The sequence below is a fragment of the Apiotrichum porosum genome (genome assembly GCF_003942205.1).
Source record: "Apiotrichum porosum strain DSM 27194 chromosome Unknown scaffold_1, whole genome shotgun sequence".
NCBI classification, from domain to species: Eukaryota; Fungi; Basidiomycota; class Tremellomycetes; order Trichosporonales; family Trichosporonaceae; genus Apiotrichum; species Apiotrichum porosum.
Window position 1 is genome coordinate 1,975,225 of NW_021167108.1, and position 22,601 is coordinate 1,997,825.

Sequence of the window (22,601 nt, forward strand, 5' to 3'; positions counted from 1 at the left end):
AGCGATGAAATTCTCGGAACGCGGGAGCAAATTGGCGGGGGTGGCGGGTGGTCACGTGACGAGCAGTGATCTCGATAGTTGTATGGTTGGAGGTGTGGTGTCTCTCCAGCAACTTTCGTTGCGTAACGCCTAGGTGCATTGAGCTGTCGCCTTGCGAGAAATCGGACGTCACGCAGTTCTATGATCTATGATATATATGGTCGGAGTAAGTAATGAGCAAAATTTTCAATTTCTCGCACATTTGAACAGTCGGTGGCAGTACTCTCCTCTGGATCCTAACGCATGACGTCCTTCCTCCGCGGGGTCACAATCCATTATTCTGCGACACCCACTGCAGACACACGTTCACAGCAAATTCATAATGTCCGCTAAAATTCAAATGATTTAAACATTGTTCGGCAGGGGTGACACCAGCATGTGCTTTGACAAGTCGACCGCGTGCTGCAGACGTGGAAGAGTTGATGTTGTCGCTTATATATTGCTTAGCACGAGGCCATGGCGCTCATTCCGGGCACGCCCAGGCCAGAGAGGCCGTCGGTGAGTTGGCTAGGAATGAAACCAGTCACCGCACCCATGACGGAGCACACCGCCGTTTGAACGAGGCCCATAGTGTTGCCGGAGCCCAACACCTTGCCCATTGCAAGGACAGACGTGATCGACGGCACTCCAACATAAATGCCACCAAGCGACAGACCGGGACTGACGGGAGCGGCGGCCCAAACGGCGAGACCCCAAGCGCCCATCTCAAAGCTGGTGACAGGTACGGCGCTGCGCATTAGAACGGTACATATAATTGGAATGAGTGAACAGAGGCAAGCAAAAATGGTTGCAGGATTCGAGGAGGTAGTGGGAGGATTTCAGAACTTACCGCCTGCTCCAGCCGGGCGGGAAGCGCTCGTGGATGAACCAGTACTCAAGCATCTCCTCCGTAAAGACGGTAGCCTCACCACGGAGAGCCTCGTGTCCCTAGAATATGTCAGTACATATTCTCATTGGGAGTGGTTCTTGACTTGTAAGTGGCAGACGTGGAGGAAATGGTGGGGTGCGATCGGTGCCCGACGAGTGCCAACCGCAACCCGAGACGTCTACGAACTTCCACCCCATCGCTGCACGTCTGCCACCTTTATGCGCGAAACAACTTACAAAACCAGACTCTGAAGCGTCAGCGGAATCTTGACCAGAATTACTCACCGGCGTATGCGACGACCATGCGCAGCATGTTCATGTCACACTTGGGGTTATACTTGACGCAGTCATCGAAAGCAGCCTTGCGAGCCTGGGACAGAGACTTGATGGTGACGTCAAACTCCGACTGAGCAGCGCAGTAGCCCTTGAAGCGGTTGTAGCGGGACATGCTGATGTGGACCTGGTCACCAATAGCAGAGTCTTCGCGAGTGATCGAAGAGTCTCCCTCGAGGACGCCATGCTGGGAGAGACCGGGGCCGTTGATGACGACGTTGCCATGAACGTCCTTGTTACCTCCAATGGACATCTTCATCTGCGCAAGGTCGCCCTTCCAGACAAACCCAGCAAAGGTAAGAAGGCCACAGAGGTCGGGGGCGAGCGAGAGGGCTTCCCAGAGACCAACAAAGAGGTCGACCGGGGTGACAATGCCGTCGCGGGGGAGGTAGCCGTGGTTGGCGGCAGTGTTAAGACCGGGGCAGGGGCCGCGCTGCCAGGTGGCGTGGTCGGGGTTCTTGGGGTCGTAAGGAATGTAAGGGTGGGCTTCGTCCTCGGCCACACCCCAGACGGAGCCTCCCGCGCCACGCTTGGAGCTGGCTTTACGCTCGAGGCCGAAGGTCTTGTAGATCGAGTCCTTGGTGTACTTGTTCCAGGGGCCAGTCATGCGAGCGGTCGGGGCACCGACATCTCCGACCTTGGCCTGAGCGGCCTTGATCTGGGAGGTGAGGTTGCTGAGCTGGTTGTTGTCAAACTTCATGCCCTGGAGGTATTGCTTCAGGCTGTCCATGCCGCCGTCGCCGCCAGCACGCTCGGCCATCCACGGGTAGGCATTGACTGCCGACGGCACAATGGCCATGGCACCAAGGAGGAGGGAGACCTTCATGGTAAAAGGAGTGTGGGAATGAGTGTGGGTGTTGGAAAGGTGGACGAAAACGAGGCGAGGGGACGCGCAACTGGAGGGTGGCCTTGCCTTTTAGCAAGTCTGAGCCTGTTGTTTCGGCGCAACTGCCACATCAACAAGCTGATGTGCCACCTTCCCCACCCGACCCTCATGCAAAAAACACAACAATGATCCTACGTTGAGAACCCCCTTGATGCAGCCCGGTCGGTACCTGCATGCGGAGTTGTTCCCGTAACGTTTCAGCAAAGGGTGGCCAACGACTGTGATTGCGGTAGTCGCCCCAATGGAATTTGAGACGATACACACATTGAACAACTCTTGGCACTGTGGCCCGAAAACCACGCGGAGCATCCGTTCCTGTTTATGTTCTAGGACATTGTAACCCAAACAGACACACCCCGTGCTGTAAGCGGGAGCCAGGGTTGGTTGCTAACCCTCATGCAAACCGGAGTGTACCGGTTGATTACCCGTGAAACACAAGTACAACTACTGCAAGATCCGTCAGAGCCGGAAAATGGCAGACAACAAGCAACAACTGCAAGTATCTGGGATCCGTATGCTACAGTACGGCATGTGCGATCATTAGTGGGAACGTAAAACACCTCAGGACAGATGATGCTGGTCGATTCCAGTAGCTTGGCAGGATGCGATGTGCTCATGGGACGCGTCGTGCCGTAACCAACGACCGCGGATCGCTTGTGGCCGAAGAAACATACACGGGACCTTGACTACACCCATCACATATCCGCAGGAACAAGTGGCAGGTCGTTTGGTGACAATTAGGGATCAACCTCTTGTTCCCCCTTAAGGAACCTGCGGATAAGTCAGCGTCTATGGTTTCCAAAGCAGCGTGACTGCCCGTGAGCAAGCCGGTGAGCAAGCAAGCTGGCCCCCGCTCCGGGTTTGACTTGACGACCAGGGCCCTCTGTGTGCAATTCTAATAGCGGCCTTCTACTGCTAGAGGCACCACTCCAACGTTATGAAACTCGAGGTATCATGTCTATGCGGGTTACCTGTATTTAAAACAACGACTCCTGCTTAGTGGCACATAATCAGGCACACCAGCAGGCGTCACCAGTCACCTATGGGATCGTGCAGTTCAACCGAATCAACAAGCGATCATCCTCCCTTCGTGGCCGCTGCCTCCTTTGCTTCCTCCTCAGCCAGAGCCTCCGCCTCATACATTGCACGGAGGCGAGTAAAGATGGCATTCGCGCGCTGCCCTTTTGAGCCTTCGGGCTCGGTGTCGTGTGTGTAGGAGAAGAACGCCGGGAAGGCCTCGGACATCTTCAGTGGCCTCAAGTCTGGGTAACGGGAATCAATTGTTTTGAGGAGAGCCCGAGTAACAATCTGCCAAATAAGTGGCTGAATGATTACCACATCTTGACAGCATACTCACTTCGTAACCCTTGGCAGTAAAGTGCAATCCGTCGGAGAACAAGTCTTCCAACTTGTCGCCAACGGCAACCGCCGCCTCGTGCAGGTCAAACACGTTGATCACTGGAACCCCTGCTCCTTCGCCCACGCCAACACATGCGTTGACATAATGCTCAGTGTTATCGGGCTGACGGTAGTGACGCAAGTCCTCGGGTAGATCCATAGAGTCCTCTGCAGCGCGGGTGACCGCAACGTTCAACGTGGACGGCGTGAGGAGCACGATAGCAGCAGCCGGGTAGCTGGATTTGAGCTCGCCCACGATGGAGGTCAGGTTGGTGCGGTAATCGTTTACCGAAACCTGGACTGTCAGTTGTGCTTTACAGAATTGGAAAGTGCCTACCGTCTGCGACCCGTCAAGCGCGCTGAAGAATGTCAGAACTAACTACCTCCTGCAGGCACCCGCTCCCCTTTCTCCCACGTACCTGTCGTTGGTACCAATGTGGACCACAAACAACAAGGGGTGGACACCTGCGGGGAGCAGGTCCGACCGTAGCTTGAGCAGAAGCTGGTGGCTGTTGTAACCTCCCATGCCTCGGTTGAGAACATCAGCCTTGCCAGCGTACTGAAGGCAATTGTCAGCCCTCGCCGATGAACTCCGGTAGATCGGTCTGGCTTACCCTCTGTGCGAGTGCGGCGCCATAACCACCTGGCGCAAACGATCCCTGTGCGATAGAGTCGCCTGTGACGATGATGTGAGGGTATCCCATTGTCAGCGAGGAAGTGGAGAATGGTCTGTGTTCCTCCTCGACGTTTGTGGACGTTCCACATGTGTCGGACGTTTGGCGGGGCCCGCCTGTCCGGGCCATTTTCGGTGAATTAACTGCCATGCGGCGTCATGATAACGCCACTACCCAGTGACAATCTCAATGGTGACCCAGTATTTGGAGTGAGTTTGGCATTGATCCTTTGACTTGACCTCGTCCGACGCCGAGGGAGATCGCTAAATCAGCCATGCGAGCTTATTCTTCGTAGAGGAAAAAGTGCAGTGACTCCACCGAGAAGACCCAGCGTTGCCTGTACCCCATCATGGCTGGTATCTAATGTCTCGGGATATATGTCTCGTGAGATCCATCCCCGGCCCCTGCACTGCGTTATCGCGTGAACACAGACATGCTTTGTTGATTCGATCACTTGTGCCACGCCACCACCACACCACGCATAACATAGTATGTTTCTTTCAACGCAACCGTTCCCCGGCTTTCGGTCGCCAGCCTGCCCTCGCCCCAAGTCTGTGCCGTTCAATCATACATCACTCCCTGCTAACTCATGCAACAGGATAACCAGCCAACGTGATTGCCTTCTTAGTTCAGTGGTTAGAATTTTTCACTAGTATGGTGGTCTCTTGAGACAACATCTATGATGAAAGGGTCACCCGTTCAATTCGGGTAGAAGGCAAAGCAGCGCCTCGAGCGTCCTCTTTTGCTGGCCGTGGCACCTGGTGAAGTGCATTTGATCCAGTAACCTGCCCCAATTCGGTCTTGGTGTCCAGAGATGTTCCCAGATATGCATGATGTGTCGACTTCTAGTGATGACATGAGCAGCCGCGTTACTTATTCGTCTTGTTCGTCCCTGCCTCCCACGTCTTGCCTGTTACGTGCTCCCATTCCGCCAATCGGCTGTCGTCCCAAGCCTTTGTCCTGGCCTCCGCCTCAGGTGTACGCAGAATATGAGCATCCTCATTGGGATGGAGGCTACTGCACTCTGCCAGTTCCGAAGGAAGGTATTCGTTGGTGACGGGATGGCTGAAGTCGGGGTTGTACGCGTACTCTTTGCCGTACCCGAGCTTCTTCATGAGGTGAGTTGGCGCGTTGCGTACTTGAAGGGGAACAGGGGGTAGCGGTGGCCGCGTGGCGAGGGCCTCAGCTCGCTTGTAAGCTTCGTATGCGCGTGTCGACTTAGGAGCTTCTGCCAAGTAGGCCACGCAGTGCTGACTGTCAGCCGGACGCCACGGTTAGCGCAACTCACGGCAAGATTGATACGGCATTCCGGCATGCCAATCATCTGACACGCTTGGTGCGTAGCGATGGCAAGGGGCAGGGCTTTTGGGTCGGCCAATCCGACGTCCTCGGATGCCACGACAACAAGCCGGCGTGCAATGTACAGGGGATCCTCTCCGCCTGTCAACATTCTCGCTAGCCAGTACATTGCCGCCGAGCCATCGCTGCCTCGGAGCGACTTGTGCATGGCGGAGATAAAGTCGTAGTGCTCTTCACCGGTCCGATTGTACCCCTTGCGCAACCCATTACGAACAGCGTACATGAGCCGCTCGTCCCGCTTGGCCAAGTCTGCCTCGTTGTCGTTGCCGTCCAATGTTGTCTGGCGATAGCTGGGCATTTCACAAACCTTCAGTGCGAGCTCGAGACCGTTGAGGGCGGCGCGGGCGTCACCGTCGGCAACCTCGGCGAGGAAGGGAAGCAGAGTCGGAGGAAGACGTGGAGGGTCAGGAATGGCGGTCAAGGCGTTAGCCATGATGGTCTCCAGGTCCTTTGGTGTGTGAGCTGAGAGCGTAAAGACTTGACAGCGAGACAGCAAAGCACCGGTGCACTTGAAGCTGGGGTTCTCTGTGGTCGCACCAATGAGATGCACATGCCCTTGTTCCACGAATGGCAAGAACAAGTCCTGCTGAGGCTTGGTGAAACGATGGATCTCGTCGACGAGAAGGACGGTCTTCCGCCCCGTCAGCTTGAGACCGTTCTTCGCCTGTTCGAACACCTGCCGAACGTCTGCTGCTCCAGAACTTGTCGCCGACAGCTCCTTGTAGTCGGCATTGGCCATGCGCGCCATCAAACGCGCCAGAGTGGTCTTTCCGCTTCCCGGAGGGCCCCACAGAATACACGAGAAGGTATCGCCTCGCTCAATCCTCGCACGGAGTAGACTGCCGGGGCCAACGAGGTCGTCTTGGCCCACATACTGGTTCAAGGAAGATGGGCGAGAGCGTTCGGCCAGACTGATACGTCAGCCTTAAACGTAAAGATAAGTGCCTACGTACGGTTGGTTGGCCGTGAGAGGGTTGACACGGGGTTTCTTCTCCGTACCGTTTGGTGTATGGTCCTCACGCATACTTGCGCTCCGCTTGGCGCCGGCAAATGGAGGTGCTACCGGCCTGGATTGAGATGTCGGCTGAGGCTTTGGAGGTCTTGCTGGAGTCTCAGTAGATCTACCGCTTCCCTGTGACGACCGCAGATGGCCTTGCCCACCACTTGCAGACGGCTGGCTCAGTCTTGGCCTTGGAGGCGACGAAGGCTGTTTTGTGGGCGATGATGGCCCTGCTGCTCCAGGACATTGAAGATCGAGGTGCAGATTGATGTCTGATTCCGACACGGTGCGGTCACAGATGGGACACTGCACCTTTTGAGGGGCCATGGTTGGGACGTTGTGGTCAATGGGCCAAGGCTCGCAGGGACGCGTCCAGCTGTGTCAACATGTAGCAGTTCGCCACCCGCTTCGTCAGGTGGAGGTGATGCTCGTTATCACGGACAACACGTCATTTTTTTCACCAGAAGTTGATCGCGGCTTGTCCGCAAGGTGTGAGCGTTCAATCCTTTCGGTCGTACCAACCTGTCAACAACAACATACACAATGGCGACTCACGATTTGAAGCGCAAGTCGCCATCACACAGCCCCGTGTCCCGTCCACGGGCAACACTCGACCTGTCGGCGCCTGAGCCCGAAGACGACGGCTTCGAAAAGGTCAAGAAGCGCAAGCAGCGCAAAGTGGACAAGCATCGTCCTCAGTTCCAGTATGACACGAGCTACTTTCGCACAGGCAAGAAGATTGGCATCGCGCACATTCGTGACCTGTCCCTCTTCGTGGCCGCCGATGCTCAGAAGCCGTCATGGATTGTTGTCGACAACCCGTCCTATGTGACCCACACAGTTGTTGTCTTTGTTCCCGGTCTTCTTCCCGAACATCTTGGTCTTGCCAAGCTTCCTCCTGCCGCCTGCCTTCCCTTTACCACCAAGCCATCCCCTTTGGCAGCTACAGAGGACCTTCCTGAAGCTCGTGTGCCGACAATCCCAAAGCTCTTCTCTTATGGGTGCCCCACTCGTGCCCCCGGAGACCAGAGGAAGCTTCATTCCGTCATGGCCACGCTTCTCCACAGCCCGCTGCCCGAGCACCTCAAGAAGAAGCGTGATGCCGAAACCAAGCGCCTCACTGGTGAGTTTGAGATTGAAGGACCTTGCTGACAACAATAGCCTTGTCAAAGCACGAGCTGGCCAGCCCTCTCCTCTACGTCTGCACAGCAAACCAGATGACCAACAACGGATACAAGCTTCCGAGCTATGTCGAGGCCAGTGACGAGGTGTTCATCCCCGGCGACATCCCTGCCGAGCTGGAGGAGCTCCTCAAGAAGTCTCGCCGCCATGACACCACAGCGGGGCCACATGAGATTGCCACTGCTGCTGTGACACTTCAGCCCGTTGGCCCACGCCCTGTGGTCGTCGATGAGCAGGGGCGTAGGACGAGAGGAAACGTGAGAGGCGAGGAGGGTTGGGTTGAGACGCCCCAGGCCAAGGGTCCACCGGCCAACGGTGTCTACCCCGTGCTTGCGATTGACTGTGAGATGGTGAGTCTTTGGATCCCGTAATAGGGCTGACGTCAGTGCCTTTCAGAGGACGGCCAGGAGCTGGCTCGCGTGTCGATTGTGGAACTTGAGAGTGGCAAGAGCGTCTTTGAGGAGTTGGTTACGCCCCCCAAGCCTGTTGTCGACTACCTGACTGAGTAAGTGAAGACCAAACCGTTGATTTGTTCGAAGTTGACCGTCCAGGTTCTCTGGTATGACCGCCGAGCGCATGTCCAAGGCCAAGCACACCCTGAAGTCGATCCAGACGGCTCTCGTCACCGGCCCGAACCCCATCATTACCCCTCACACCATTCTTCTTGGCCACTCGTTGGATTGCGACCTTGCTGCTCTCAAGATCCGTCATCCTCTCGTCATTGACACGACCGTCATTTACCGCCATGCCCGTGGACCTCCATACAAGCCTGGTCTCAAGTTCTTGACACAAAAGTGGCTGGGACGGGCTATCCAGGGCAGCGCAGGAGGACACGACTCGGAGGAGGACGCCCGTGCTTGTGTGGACTTGCTTAAGATGAAGCTTCTTAACGGTGAGTTGAGTGGTAGTTCAGCCAAGGGGCACCTCAACTGACAACTCAGGTCCCGAGTTTGGTGACCCCAGCGTCGAGAGCGAGTCCATCTTCGAGCGTCTCTCGCGCTTCCGTCCCAATGCCAAGGCCAAGGGCAAGACGACCCTTGTGGCCGACCACGGTAACCCCGCGAGCTGGTACGGCGCCAAGGCCACGACTCCCGTCTCTTGTCAGACCGACGATGACGTCGTTGACGCCGTTTGTGAGGGCGTCGCCAGTCACGATTATGTGTTTGCGCGCCTGACTGAGCTGTCAATTGTGCAGCAATGTAAGTTTTCCAGCACAGAGTCCGAGCACTATACTGACGTACAGGGAACTCTCTTCCCAGTGGCGAAACTGACATGACGGACATGTCCGACTCGCCCGAGGTCTCCGCAGCATTGGAGCGCTTCGACGCTCGCCTCACCAAGCTCCACGCCTCTCTGCCCAGTGGCACAGCCCTTATCCTCCTCACGGGGCACTCGGACCCGCGTCCCATGCTGCACCTCACCGCTCGCCGCAACAGGTTCGACAGTGCCGTCCGTGTCGCCGGAAACGCCGACAACATTGGCCCCGAGGACGGCTGGACGACCGAGGACGACCGTGCTCTTGAGAGTGCGGTCGCAGACACGCGAGAGGGCATGACCTTCTTCTGCTGCACGTAAGCAGCGTGCGTGCGTGGGACACACCCCAACATACACCAGACCGTCACCGTTACATTCATGAGTAACCTTGCACATTTTCCTCCTCTGCAATCCACCACACATCAACCCTTGTCAGCATCCCTCATAGATTATTGTGTAGCCACAAGATGGATTTACCACGTCGCGCGGTTTGTGCGCCTCCCAACAGAGACAGAGAAACACACTATGCTGCGGGTCGCGTGGGTCTGGCATGGCATAAGTGGTTTAGTGGGCGTAAGCGAAGATATATAGCTCACGCGACAACGGCGTGGCGGTGGTGGGAACATTTTACACCTCCCACGCGAGGAGCACGAGTGGTATTCGAGGCACCGTACACATTCCTGCCTTGCGTCCACAAATCCACAGTTGGCACTGATGCTGTCCTCCTCGTCTTGCTACCACATCTGGCAGCGATACCAAGGTCTGTGGGATCTGTGGCATATGGGGAGACGAGACGGGAAGGGAAGAAATAAAATATGGATAAATCACTGTAAATGTCGTATAACTTTGGGAGACGAAATTACCATTTTGCATCCCAATTGAGATGGCTTGTCTGCGCAGCCCACACCAATCAACCGAAAGCGACGACATTCATAAATCACTCTTTCGTGGCACTGGCTCATATATCTTTGTTTATCCAAACCTCTTCCTTACGTCCTCGACTCTTTCTTCCCTCGTTTTAGACTCGCATCTACTGGTCGGCCATCGCGGCAGCATACTCGTCCTCGTTAACGACATAGGCCGAGGGGAAGAGACCGGTCTGGCCCTTGACCTCGCCCTGCCACCAGTCGTCGTCGATGCTCGTGTCGACGTTGGTGATGCGGTCGCCTTCCTCAAAGGACAGCTCATTGTCCTCGGCCGCGGCGTACGCGTACATGGCCACCTTGACGGTGCCCTCGGATGCGGCGGGCATGGGAGGCGCCGGGGGCGCGGGAGGAGGGGGAGGGGGAGGAGGTGCGGCGACGGGCTCGGGCTCGGGCTCAGGCTCAGGATCGTGCTCAGGCTCGGGCTCGTGGTGGTGCTCCTCCGCGACAGCCGAAGCGCCGCCACCTTCGATGAGCTCGACATAGTTGGAAGGGAAGAGGCCGACCTGGCCGTTGGGCGCGCGGCCTGACCACCATCCCTCGTCGACCTCCTCAATCTCGGCGATAACGTCCTCTTCGTTGAAGCTGATCTCGTTGTCCTCAGTTGCCGCATACTCGTAGAGCGCGCGGGCGCTCGGGGTAGTGGGCTCGGCGACGGCAGGAGCAGCCGCCGGGGCGGGGGGAGGTGGGGGAGGGGGAGGAGGAGGGGGAGGGGGAGGAGGAGCTGCGGCCTCGGCAACAACGGCAACGGGGCGCGACATGGTTGGGACGGGGGGAGGCGCAGGGGGAGCATCCTGCAGAGTGAGGTCTGCCTTGAGACGGGTGAGCTCTGACACGGGGTCGGCCGGAGGAGGGGGAGGGGGAGGGGGAGGGGGTGGAGGCGGGGCCGCAGCTTCCTCCGCGGCGACAGGTGGAGGGGGACGGAAGGTCGAGACGGGTGGCGGCGCGGGGGCACCCCAGTTGTCATCGTCCTCTTCCTCGTCATCCGAGTCAACAGGGCGGGGCGGAACCGAGCGGTTGAACGCAGGAGCAGCTGGTGCAACAGGAGCAGGGGGAGCAACAGGCGCGGGGGGAGCAACAGGAGCGGGTGGCGGCGTGGGAGCCTTGGGGATGGCCGTGGCCGCACCAAACGAAGGGCGCGAGAACGATGTAGTGGTTGTAGCAGCGGCCGAGATGGCCGAGGCGCTACGGGCCTCCTCCTCCTCACGCTGGCGCTTGGCCTCAGCCTGGCGCTCGGACCAGGTCAGCTTCTTGCCGCTAGGCTGAGGAGGAGCATTGTCCGATACGGCGGGCTGGTTGAAGGCGGACATGCGGTCCTTGAGGCTGACGTGCGGGGCAGGCGCCTCGTCCTCGTCATCCTGCTGCTGGGCGGCCGGGTTCCAGCGGTTCGCGAGCTTGCCGGGGGCAGCGAGCTTGACGGGCTCGTAGTTTGTGCCGACCCTGGCGATGCGGTCCTCGGCGGCAGGCTTTTGAGCCTCAGTAGGCGCAGGAGTCGAAGCAGACATGACTGCTGGACGAGGAGCTGAGGGCATGGGAGGCGGGGCAGCAGGAGCTGGAGGAGGAGGAGGAGCAGCAGCAACTGGAGCAAGAGCGCTGGGAACGGGGCGCGCCGAAGCAGGAAGAGGGGGTGCAGCGGCAGCAGCTGGGGGTGTCGGACGGTTGAAGCTCGACACTGGTGGTGGGGCGGGGACAGCAGCGGGCTGGCCCTGTGCACCGCCGAGGCCTTGGGCAGGACGGAACGAGGGAACCACTGGCTTGGCCACAGCGGGGCGCGATGGGACAGGAGCCGATGACGAGTACTTTGAGCCAGACGACTCCTGGATGCGCTTGTGGATGTGCTCGGGGGTCACGTCGAGCTGAGAACGTCAGTCGAGGCGTCAAATGATTCGTCAACGTACGTCAGCGCGAGCCTGGATAACGAGGTGGGCGCCACGAAGGAACTTGTTCTGGACCTGTGAGAGATGGATGTCTTTCGCCATCAGCGGGGCTGTGTAGATGTGTGGACAGCTGGCAACTCACGGAAGAGACCCTTCTTGGACTCGGGGACACCCTCTCCACACCAGGCGACAAGGACATTGCGGTCGAGCGAGCGCTGGGGTGAGCTTCAGGCATGAGAAAGATAAAGCTTACGCTGGGGTCCTGGACACGAGCAAACGCATACTGGACGCGGCCGTCCATAAACTCTTCGCTGAGGTCGTCAAGACCAGAACCCGTTGCCTGGACCTTGAGCTCGTTGCCGGACTGGTTGAAGATGGCCCAGTCGTAGTCGGCACTGCCGTCGACCAGGGCTTGATATGTGGGCTGCAGGTCTGGAGCCGAGAAGGAGACCGACATGATGGATGTTGAGGAGAATATCTGTGAGATGTCTCGACAATTCGACAAGTTGGACATCAAGTGAATGGCACAGCACAGCGCCCACACCGACGCCAGCGCCGTGCCACGCAGTGACGTCGTCGTTGCTTACGTAATGATATTGATTGCTTCCGTGTCCGCGGTTCACCTCCACCGGCCACGCGTGGCTGTGACGATCATCGGCGCGCGTTCCAGAGACTTCTCTCCGTGCTCTGTGCGACGAACTGCATCTTGGTGGTTTCTTTAAAACACAACAGCAACAGTAACGTCAACGAACGTATCGACTACGGAAAAGATGCCGCTCAACTACAGCAAGTGGGACAACCTCGAGGTGAGTCAGCTCAACGATACTATTTGTCGTTGTCGCTACAACCTTCCTCGCTTTGATGGCGACTGACACTCAAATGTAGCTCTCTGACGACTCGGACATTGAGGAGCACCCCAATGTCGACAAGAAGTCAATGATCCGCTGGAAGGTATGTCCCTGTGGAGTGACACACTGCTAATGACCTAGCAACGCGACATTCACGAGAAGCGCGAGCAGCGCAGGCTGCAGATTGCCAAGCTCAAGTCCGAGCTCGACCTGAACAACGTCCTTCGCCCGCGCATTGAGACTGTTATCAACGCTCTCGAGTCCAAGGGCGTGGACGGCTACCGTGCCGTTCAGCGCCGGATCAAGGAATCCCCCTCGGACGAAAAGCCAGCAACCAACGCGCCCAACCAGCCTACATACGACATGATGCTTGGCCAGCTGCTCGGCGACGTGTGGCGCGAGGCAGCGTGGCTCGTTGACGGCGACGCCAACGTTGTGAACGGTGGCGTCTTTATCAAGGGCAGGAAGGTCGACGAGAAGTCTGGCGAGCCCGCGTGGTCCACCGACGCTACGGTCCCCGACGCCAAGAAGGAGGTGATGGGCGCTGCCCTCACTGAGCGTCTCAAGTTCCATGTCTCGCTCCTCCACAAGCGTGACGGCGAGATTGCCAAGGAGATTGAACACGAGGAGCATGAGCAGAATAAGAGGATTACCAGCGAGGACATGCACGAAGGCTGGAGTTCGAGCAGTGTCACCAAGGCCGGTCCTAGCCCTCTGGACAAGCCCAAGGCTGCGCCCAAGAAGGAGACGGTCGAGACTATCGAGGTCCTCAACCCTGGTGCCAGCGTAAGTGCAAGGAACTGTTCCATCAACTGACATTACAGTCCTCTTCCGCTCCGGCAAAGGCCGCTACCGGAGACGACGACGACGACGATGACTCGCTCACCCCGCTCACCGACGCTGCGCGTGACTTTGCCAACATTCCCCTGGGCGCCTTTGAGCAGTCCTATCAGTTCATTCAGAAGGACGCGTCAGTGCTCACCGAGGCGACCCACGACGCCATGCTTCTCGAGGCGTTTGAGGCAGAGCGCAGGGGCGACAAGGCCCTCGCCAAGCGCTGTGTTCACCAATCGCTTCTCATCAACTATTGTCGCGAGCTGGGCCGTGATGGTGTCGGACTCTTCTTCCAGAGGTGAGACATAATTAATGTCACTGCGATATTGGGCCCCCTTTCTAACGCTCCAGGATGATCACCAAGAACCCCAAGTCGCTGAAGATGTTTGCCGACGACTTTACCCGCACGTACGGCCACGTCGAGCGCAGGTCACGCGAGCTTGCCGAGGAGGCAGCCAACGACAAGGGAGTGGAGGTGATCCAGCTCGTGTCCGAGGACCCCAGTGTCAAGATTGGCTTTAACATTCCCGACGGCCCTCCTCCCGCGGAGCTGCGTATCGAGGGCGAGGGCGCCGACGAGCTCGACATGGACCAGGTGCGCGCCTTTTTGAATCGCAAGTGGGAGATCTTTGAGGGCTTCCCACAGGACCTCCAGAAGGCTCTCCAGTCCGAAGAGCTCGATGCCGTCAACAAGGTTCTGGGCGACATGAAGGTCTCTGAGGCTGAGAATGTCGTCGAGCTGATGCAAGAGGGGGGCATGCTCAGCTTTAGCGAGGATGGCGTGCGTGACATGACCAAGTGAGCCTAGCTCGTAGAGGGGAGCGACGACGGAGGAATAGCATTGTACCATGAGAGCATGCGATGGATCTGTGTAGCAGCAGGATGGAAGAGCGTGTGCAGTCATGAAAAGCTGCGTGAAGCGGGTACAGCAGTCAGTGCGCGTGCTGTGGCATGTCAAAAGTGTGTGAGGACCTCAGTTGATGAGTTGCCACCTGTCGTCATTTGGTTCCGCTTCCATCCAAAATTCAGAGCCACCGACTAGTATTGACGCTTGAAGTGCCCAAGATACCTCACAGCAACAACATATGACAACCATGGGCAGGACAGACGGAAGACGATCAGGCGAGCTCCGCCCTCTGCACGTCACCCTTGGCGAGCTGGACCGCGCCGACGGCTCGGGACGCTTTGCATTCGGTATGTCGCCTCCCTCTCCCCCGTTCCTTCCTTCCTCCACCGCTCCGCCGCTGACACTCCTCTGCAGGCCCCGTCGCCGCCCTCGCATCCTTCACCGGCCCCATCGAAGTCCGCCTGCGGGACGAACGCGTCGACCGCGCGACTCTCGAGGTCGTCCATCGCCCGCTCGAAGGTGTGGGCTCCACTGCCTCGCGCGCGCTCGTCACCACCCTCGAAGCCGTGTTCGCTCCCTTGCTCCAGCTGAACGCGTTCCCGCGCTCGCTGTGCCAGATTGTCGTGCAGTCGCTCTCGCCCGCACCGCCTGCATGGCCGAAGAGGGTGGACACGGACGAGAGCCACGCCGCCTCGTGGCCGCCAAGTGCGTTCCCCGCCGTCGAGACGGACGCCGCGCCGCTCGGCGGCAGCACGTTCGGGTCGCGCGCCGCTGCCATCAACGCCGCGACGCTCGCGAGCTTGCATGCGGGCTCTAACGGTCTCCGTGCTGTGCCCCTTGCCGTTGCGATCGCGCTTGTGGACGACCACACGCTGGTCGACCCCACGGCGGAGGAGGAGGCCGCTGCGCGCGCGCGGTTCGGGTTCGGATGGGCGTTCGGTACCGGGATCTCGGGCGCCGGCGTGAGGGATAGCATGGACGACGGCGAGGTCGAGACCGAGCTGGTGTGGGCGGAGGCCGAGGGAGAGTTTACCCGCGACGAGGTGAGCTGCCATGGGACCGATGATGTAGAGAGAGCGCTGCTGACCAGCTTTCAGTTCAACGACGCACGCGACGAGAGCCTGGCGGCTGCCCGTGAAATCCTCGACTTTGCAAAGGACGAGCTCGAGGCCTTCTTCGCTTCGAGGCAGTAAAGCCGCAACCCATCAAAACACTGTAGACTACACTGTATAGACATGCATAGGGGCCACACTCCCGTGATCATGATAATATCTACATTCTACTGCTTGAGCCACGCCTCCACACCCTCCGCGGCGCGGAAGACGACCTCGTCGTGGCCCCACTGGCCCACCAGGCTCACGCCAATGGGCCAGCCGTCCTCGGCCCTTCCTGCCGGGACCGAGATGGCAGGCAGACCCGCCAGACTGGCGGGCACAGTGAGGATATCCTGGAGATACTCCTTTGCGCCGCTGCTCGCTTGGCCGAATTTCGGCGCGGTCCGCACTGCAGTTGGGAAGAGGAGCACGTCGACACCGTCCTTTGACGGCGCGTCACCGCCTGACACAGGATGCGCGGCACGGAACACAGCCGCAAAGTCGCGACGGACGTCACGCCGCAGACTCAATGCCTTGAGGTATGAGTTGTTGAACGCGTCGGCCGTGAGCGCGTGTGTTCCTGCGAGGATACGCTTGCGCACCTCGTCGCCGAAACCTGTGGTGCGGATGCGACGACGACGCTGCATCCCCGTCTCCTCTCCCTCAACTTTCTCCTTTTCCCAGTCTGCGCCGTACCAACCTCCACCGAAGCGGCCCAGGTTGGACGCGGCCTCGGCTGTGGCGAGGACATAGTACGCCGGGAGGGCCATGCGGAAGCTCGGCATGTCGACGGCGTGCAGTGTTGCGCCAGTGTCGCGGAGGTACTCTAGCAGGGCGGTCGGGAGCTGGACGTTGGGGGCCTCGAGGTGAGTCTGGATGGGGATACCGATCCTCAGAGGTCCAGTCACCTTGGACGCTGCAGTGGCGGCCTTTTCCCTGTCCTCGGTACTAGCACAGGTCATGTCGTTGTCGTCGGGCTGGGAGACGACGCCAAACACGTCGCGAACGCTCGAGACAGACTTGGCAAGCACACCGACACAGTCGAGCGAGTCGGCATAGGACACGACGCCGTGGCGACTGATCATCCCGTACGAGGGTTTGTGGCCCACAATACCACAGTACGACGCTGGGAGGCGCACCGAGCCGCCAGTATCGGTACCGAGGGCACTGAGAGTTAGCGTAACAAGATACATGACCAACCAACTCACGCCCAAGCAGTGCCTTCTGCCACCGCTGCGGCCGAGCCACCCGAACTGCCACCGGCATATCTGGGCTCGGCATCACCATCGGGCCCGCTGGGGTTGTGCACCGCCGAGTATGACGTGGGCATGTGTGTCGTCAACGAGCTGGACGTTAGCTAGCTCTCAACGGCATGTCAAAGCTCACCCCATGCCAAATTCGTCCATCTTGGCCTTGCCCGCAATGTGCGCTCCAGCAGCCGTCAGGAGCTGGACACATGTGGCATCGTACGGCGGCACGTAGCCTGCGAGGTTAGCCACACGCGTTTTCTGTAGAGCAGCGAACCTCACCATCAAGGATTCTGGACGAGCATGATGTTGGGGCTCCACTGAAGGAAATGTTGTCCTTGATAGCGATGGAGCGGCCAGCGAGAGGACCTGCGAGGTCAGGTTTCGAAATGTTGGATGGAAGCTGGCGAGGGGGACGTACCAGACGAGGAGCTACTAGGCGCCGCGGGGTTGACCCAGCAGTATGGACCTGGAGTCGACGATGATATCGCAGCAGATCCAGCTGCTGTGCGTGCTGCCTGTGAGAGACGTGTGACCGAGGAGCGCATGCAGTTGTTGTTGTTGTTGTTGTGGGATGTTATGTCTTTTGTATTGGGGCTTTGCGGACCAAAATGACGCCGTCACCTGTGGTCCTCCTCCACCTTGTCAGAGGGCGCGCTGTTGCCCGTGCCTGGGACTGGAGACGGTGTTTGCGGGGTTATGACCTGTGTGGCACTTTTTGGCTGGGACGCACGCCTATAGCTTCCCGGGGCTGCGGTGGGAGAGTGGTGGCTCACCGCCAGCCAGCCAGCCAGCCCGCCAGGCCTGGTCGCGGCAGCCTGGCTGTGGCCGCCTGTGCGTGCCAGGCTCTGCTCGCTCGCTCGCTCTGGGCTGTGATCACTCACGAGGTGTCACTGTCGCTCTCTGCCTACCACCACATACTGTCTATCCACCACCACCACCACCATCTTCCACAACCCCCCTCCCCCTCCCCCCCCCTCGACTCGACAGTTGACCACCTCCCCCACACCGTCCTGCGGCACGGCCCCTCCCTCCCTCGCGCAACCTACCCTCGTCAGCCAACACCCGCCGAGGCTATCGTTCCGCTCATCGTCGCCCCCCGGACACCGATCGATTACACCACACCCCCCCGTGCAACCACCCCGGAAAGCCCGAGGGTGCACACGGTGAAGCTAGGTGCGTTTACACTACAGCCTTGCCCAAGGCAGCAACGAGGCCCTCTGGCAGCTGTTTCGGTCTTGTGACCAACCATTGTGTGCCCTACTTTGTGGTCGTCTTGCTGCGAAGCCAAAGACCGTGACCTCCGCCGCCGCCGCCGGTTCGTTTCCGCCGCTGACACACTACCCATCAGTCTCCACCTCGCATGTCCTCCCAGCTGCCCGCGACAGCACAGAGTACCGGCATCTCCAAGTCGGCGGCCAAGAAGCGGTCCAAGAAGGCTGCAAAGGCGCTGGCTGCCAGCAAAGAGACCTCGGGCTCGGTCCACAGCGGCGAGGATCCCGGCTCTGTCCAGCCCGTGCCCTCTGCGTCGCTCGACGCCAGTAGTTACTCGTACCCCCCAGGCTCGTATCCCGACCCGGGTTACGACGGAGCCTACTACGACGAAGCTGATCTGCCGCCCACAGGCTCCGGCGTGACGGCGGGCGCGCCCAGCGACCAGTTTAGCTTTGGGTCGTACGCGTTCGTCGGTGACCGCGGCACCATTGTACCCCAGGCAAACGGCAGCCCGTTCGGCGGCCTGTCTCCGTCGATCAACATTACACACGAGGACCTCCTCGAAACCGCCAACGAGCTCTGGAAGAGGATGGGCGAGACAGCATACGGTGATGACGACCCTTACTGGTCATCCTTACCCACCCATGTCCGCCAGTTCATTCGCGAAGCCATCCCGTTCAACGGCCTCAGCAACACCAACAATGACCCCCAGGCAACGCAAAAGGACCTGTACGCCATGGCCCAGCGGATTGTCCATGCGGCCAGCCAGGGGATGGGTCTGCAAGGTGTCGGCTCCAACTTGCTTTCGCAGGTGAACGGCCGCGCGCACCTCCAGGCCAGCATTGCCGAGGACCTAGGGTTCCACCGCCACCCAGACTCGCTCGACCGTGGCGGAGACGACGACTATGAGGACGAGGACGACTTTGACGAGGAGCCAGACGCTGCGTACTCGCAGCCAAACGGCGACGCGCCAAAGAAGAAGAAGAACAAGAAGAAGAAGAAGGCGGCGGCGGCAGTTGAGCCACCGCCCGCAGCTCTTCCTCCGCCTGCTGTCAAGCAACCGCCTCGACAGCCAGTGCCACCTCAACCTCCTCTCCAGCAACCCGCTCTCAACCCCCCACCCCCTCCCGCAACCCCTGCCCCCACCCAGTCCACCCCTACATCTCGTGCCGCCGGCAAGCAGCCCATGACACACGCGCCTGCACCAGCAGCCAACAACCCTCCTACGCGGTCTGTGCGTGCAGCGGGCAAGGCTCCCATGTCTGCTGCCCAGCACACACACCACAACCACACTCACCCCCCTCCCGCCAAGCCCGCCGGCACCAAGGGCAAGGCAACTGCTGCCGCACCGCCTGCCAAGATTTGGACGACGGCGTCAGCAGAGGAACGCGAGAACATTACCCAGTTCTGGTTGGCACTCACCGAGGCGGAACGGCGCGACCTCCTCCAAGTTGAAAAGGACGCCGTTTTGCGTAGGATGAAGGAGCAGCAGCGACATTCGTGTGCCTGTGCCGTCTGCGGACGGAAAAAGGTCAACATCGAAAAGGAGCTGGACCAGCTGTACGAGCAATATTACGACGACCTGGAGCGGTACACCCAGCACCAGCGCGCGGCTGTCAGCAACCTCGACTGTCCGCCTCCACTTGGAGCCGGCCCCTTCCCCGGGAGCGTCGAGCTCGACTCGAGCGGCCAACTGCTCAAACTCGACCACCTCGCACCCAATCCTGCACAGCATCCAAGTCTCGACGAAAGCGACGACTATGAGGAAGACGAAGAGTATGACGAGGAGGAGGAGCTGGATGACGACGAGGTCGGATCAGAGGAGGCCGAGGTCGACTACCCCGCGCGCAGCAAGGCTGCCAGCAAGACACTGGCACCCAAGCCCGAAGGCGGCGACGACTTTTACGGATTTGGCAGCAATCTTGCAACTATCAAAGGCATAATCACCGTGGCCGACGACATGCTCAAGAATGACGGCGCAAAGTTCCTCGAAATGATGGAGCAGCTGGCCGTCAAGCGGGACGCCCGAGAGGGCCTCAACGTTCGCGAGCTCCAGGAGGAGACGGACGAGGATGACGACGACGACGAGAGCGTCTCCGAGTCGCAGCGCATGGAGGACGGGCGCCGCATGTTTGCCATCTTTGCAGCACGCATGTTTGAGCAGCGTGTCCTCCAGTCGTACCGCGAGCGCGTCGCCAAGGAGCGCGAGGAGCAGCTTCTCCGCGAGCTCGAGATGGAAGAGGACACCAAGCGTGCTCGGGAGGAGAAGAAGGCCAAGGAGGCACAGCGGAAGAAGGACAAGAAGAAGTGGGTTACATGGATGGACAGAAACAGGTTTTTGTTGTGCTAATACTTTCCCCAGGGCTCAGAAGCAACGTCAAGACGAGGAGCGTGCCGCTCGCGAGGCTGCTCTTGCCGAGGAACAGCGTCAAGCAAAGCTCAAGGCGGAGGAGCAGGAGCGCGAACGACACAAGCGGCAAGAGGAGGAGCGCCAGCGTCGCGAGGCCGCCAAGCGCGCTGCCCAGGAAGAGGCAACGCGTCGCGAGACCGAGCGCCGGAAGCGTCAAGAGGAGGAGCGCGCGCGTGAGGAGGAGGCTGCACGAAAGAAGCGTGAGCGTGAGGAGAAGATCCGCAAGGAGCGCGAAGCGCGTGAGCGTGAGGCCAAGGACAAGGAGCGCCGCGAGAGGGAGGAGAAGGAGCGAGTTGCCAAGGAGCGTGCCGACAAGGAACGCGCTGCCAAGGAGGCCCGCGACAAGGTCGAAAGGGAGCGTGTCGCCAAGCTCGAAGAGGAGCGTCTGGAGAAGCAGCGTCGCGACGAGGCTGCCCGCCGCGAACGCGATGCCGAGCAGCAGAAGAAGCTTCTCGCTGCCCAGCACGCCGCCCGCGAAAAGGCAGCCGCTGTCGCCGCCGACAAGGCCGCCGCCGCTGCCCTCGCTGCTGTTCGCCCCCCTCCCCCCGGCTCGGTCGCTCGCTCCACCAAGGCTACTCCTTCCGCTGGCTCGTCGTCTCGCAACGGTCCTACCCCACCCGGCAGTACCCCTTCGCTCATCTCGTCGCCACCGACTCCCTCGAGCGTTCGCCCATCCCCCATTGTCCGTGGTGGTGGCCCGCCCAAGACCCCGCAGCCATTCTACAACCAGCCTGTTCCGGCCATGTCTGGCTTCAACGCGCGCCCGACTGCGCCCGGCGGCTTTGTGCAGGGTTACGGCGCTCGTCCGCCATTCCAAGCCCAGTCGCCCGTGTTCACCGCACCCCAGACCAACGGCCAGGGTATGATGAGCTCGTCGCTCTCTGCTTCGCCCAGCGCCCTCTCCCGCGGCGGCTTTGGTGGTGGTCTTGACCCGACATTCGACTTTGACGCGTCGCGTGGCCCCCCAGGTCTTGGCTTTCCCTCCAAGGTCGGTGGCACGAGCCGCGGCGCATCGACCGACGACCCGTTCCGTGCACCCGGTGCGCCCCCTGCCGCCATCGGCCAGCGCGTCCCCTCGCAGCCCGCATCACTGTACGGTGACCCCGAGGCCGACCCGTTCGTCATTGGCCGCATGGACACGAGTGCCGACCCCATTGCGCCTCCCCCAGGACCCATTGGATCGCGGCCGACGTTTGATCAGTCTGTTGGTGGTGCCGCCCCTCTGGCGCGCGGCCCTCGCCATCACAGCCCGAGCAAGTACTCGGTTCGGCGGCCCTCGGTGCCGCAGACGACGAGATTGTCCAGCCCGCCGCACGCCGCGTGCCCCCCGGCCCAGCAGCGCCTGGTTGGAAGATCCCCTCGGCCCCCGGCGCCGGTCGGTGGTCTGCTGCCCCGCCCAACATCTGGGGCAACTCGACGCCATGGAGCCGCGGCACGTTTGGCGCCCCCGGCGCCGGCACTGGCGCGCCGCCAGTCGACTTCCGCCCAGACAACACCCTCCCGCCGCTCGGCGGCGTCCCCGTCCCGCCGATCGGTGCCCCCGGCGGTGTTGGTCGTGGCGTCGGCACCGGCGGAGCTGGCACCAGCGCGCCTGGCTCAGCGTCCTTTGGCGCCCCCGGGTTCAACGCGTACGGCGCGCCGCAGAACCTGTTCGGACCACCGCAGCCGCATAACCACCACTAGGATTCTTAGGATCTACCCCCTCCTCCCTACCTCCCTCCTGCGCATCTTGATTGGAGATGCATCGTGTGACCAACATAAATAAAAGGCGCTATGGCCGTGCTGCAGAGATTAGATATGATACTGACGAAGGGGTACTTGTCTGCCTGTTGCCGTGCTTTGTGTGATGTAGGCCAGAGGCCAGAGGCCCGCAACTTCAATGTGAGTATTTATTTATTTTGAACGAGCGACGAGCGTGGACAATCGACAACGCGTTGCACGCGACTGATCGCGACTGAGCGTCACCGGTTGTCGGCTCCCTCGGCTCCAGCCCGTCGGTCTGTGGCGTCCCACTCGTCTCGTGCCCGTGGCCGTCCGTGGGTCCTCTGTACCGAGTCGTAGAGTCGACACTATGACGCAACATGCCGCACTGCAGCATGCACCCGCGCGGTGTACGGTAAATGGTGTCGTCCTGTGCGCGACCCGCTCCGTTTCAAAATCAGGTGCACACAAAGGAGGTTGCAAGGTTGCCGTCGGGCTCCAAGTCGAAGAAGGTTTCCTGCGCCAGGGTGTGTACCACTTTCTTGACTTTGCTCCATGTTCAACGCCTATAAAGGTATAACCACATTCTTCAGCTGCATACCATCCCTTGTCT

At 59.9% G+C, this 22,601-nt stretch overlaps 9 protein-coding genes and 1 non-coding gene across 10 annotated transcripts; 5 read left to right on the top strand and 5 right to left on the bottom strand.

The window, feature by feature from the left end:
• Window positions 1–482: 482 nt before the first annotated feature.
• On the bottom strand, window positions 483–2,065 carry EHS24_000710 (uncharacterized protein; the record flags this gene model as incomplete). Its single annotated transcript, XM_028616532.1, has 4 exons — window positions 483–768; window positions 869–966; window positions 1,144–1,154; window positions 1,192–2,065. The coding sequence occupies 4 exons, from the start codon at window positions 2,063–2,065 to the stop codon at window positions 483–485; spliced, it is 1,269 nt and encodes a 422-aa protein (XP_028480389.1).
• A 1,137-nt stretch (window positions 2,066–3,202) lies between these two features.
• On the bottom strand, window positions 3,203–4,227 carry EHS24_000711 (uncharacterized protein; the record flags this gene model as incomplete). Its single annotated transcript, XM_028616533.1, has 4 exons — window positions 3,203–3,433; window positions 3,483–3,882; window positions 3,943–4,082; window positions 4,138–4,227. 4 exons carry the CDS (start codon window positions 4,225–4,227, stop codon window positions 3,203–3,205), a joined length of 861 nt encoding a protein of 286 aa, XP_028480390.1.
• Window positions 4,228–4,815: 588 nt separating this feature from the next.
• EHS24_000712 lies at window positions 4,816–4,915 on the top strand. The gene has a single exon. It is a non-coding gene; the product is annotated as a tRNA-Thr (tRNA).
• Window positions 4,916–5,066: 151 nt separating this feature from the next.
• EHS24_000713 (uncharacterized protein) lies at window positions 5,067–6,883 on the bottom strand (the record flags this gene model as incomplete). Its single annotated transcript, XM_028616534.1, has 3 exons — window positions 5,067–5,447; window positions 5,486–6,467; window positions 6,510–6,883. The coding sequence occupies 3 exons, from the start codon at window positions 6,881–6,883 to the stop codon at window positions 5,067–5,069; spliced, it is 1,737 nt and encodes a 578-aa protein (XP_028480391.1).
• A 216-nt stretch (window positions 6,884–7,099) lies between these two features.
• On the top strand, window positions 7,100–9,313 carry EHS24_000714 (uncharacterized protein; the record flags this gene model as incomplete). Its single annotated transcript, XM_028616535.1, has 6 exons — window positions 7,100–7,679; window positions 7,718–8,088; window positions 8,146–8,243; window positions 8,290–8,630; window positions 8,680–8,937; window positions 8,982–9,313. 6 exons carry the CDS (start codon window positions 7,100–7,102, stop codon window positions 9,311–9,313), a joined length of 1,980 nt encoding a protein of 659 aa, XP_028480392.1.
• Window positions 9,314–10,022: 709 nt separating this feature from the next.
• On the bottom strand, window positions 10,023–12,249 carry EHS24_000715 (uncharacterized protein; the record flags this gene model as incomplete). The annotated part of the gene is made up of 4 exons (XM_028616536.1): window positions 10,023–11,771; window positions 11,814–11,884; window positions 11,935–12,007; window positions 12,046–12,249. 4 exons carry the CDS (start codon window positions 12,247–12,249, stop codon window positions 10,023–10,025), a joined length of 2,097 nt encoding a protein of 698 aa, XP_028480393.1.
• Window positions 12,250–12,562: 313 nt separating this feature from the next.
• CDC37 (hsp90 co-chaperone Cdc37) lies at window positions 12,563–14,276 on the top strand (the record flags this gene model as incomplete). Its single annotated transcript, XM_028616537.1, has 5 exons — window positions 12,563–12,598; window positions 12,678–12,743; window positions 12,782–13,426; window positions 13,465–13,772; window positions 13,826–14,276. 5 exons carry the CDS (start codon window positions 12,563–12,565, stop codon window positions 14,274–14,276), a joined length of 1,506 nt encoding a protein of 501 aa, XP_028480394.1.
• A 292-nt stretch (window positions 14,277–14,568) lies between these two features.
• RRP46 (exosome non-catalytic core subunit rrp46) lies at window positions 14,569–15,514 on the top strand (the record flags this gene model as incomplete). The annotated part of the gene is made up of 3 exons (XM_028616538.1): window positions 14,569–14,668; window positions 14,736–15,364; window positions 15,419–15,514. The coding sequence occupies 3 exons, from the start codon at window positions 14,569–14,571 to the stop codon at window positions 15,512–15,514; spliced, it is 825 nt and encodes a 274-aa protein (XP_028480395.1).
• An 86-nt stretch (window positions 15,515–15,600) lies between these two features.
• Window positions 15,601–17,210, bottom strand: HER2 (Trimeric GatFAB AmidoTransferase(AdT) complex subunit; the record flags this gene model as incomplete). The annotated part of the gene is made up of 5 exons (XM_028616539.1): window positions 15,601–16,582; window positions 16,624–16,761; window positions 16,802–16,898; window positions 16,945–17,031; window positions 17,084–17,210. The coding sequence occupies 5 exons, from the start codon at window positions 17,208–17,210 to the stop codon at window positions 15,601–15,603; spliced, it is 1,431 nt and encodes a 476-aa protein (XP_028480396.1).
• An 815-nt stretch (window positions 17,211–18,025) lies between these two features.
• Window positions 18,026–21,970, top strand: EHS24_000719 (uncharacterized protein; the record flags this gene model as incomplete). The annotated part of the gene is made up of 3 exons (XM_028616540.1): window positions 18,026–20,184; window positions 20,240–21,491; window positions 21,536–21,970. The coding sequence occupies 3 exons, from the start codon at window positions 18,026–18,028 to the stop codon at window positions 21,968–21,970; spliced, it is 3,846 nt and encodes a 1,281-aa protein (XP_028480397.1).
• Window positions 21,971–22,601: the final 631 nt, after the last annotated feature.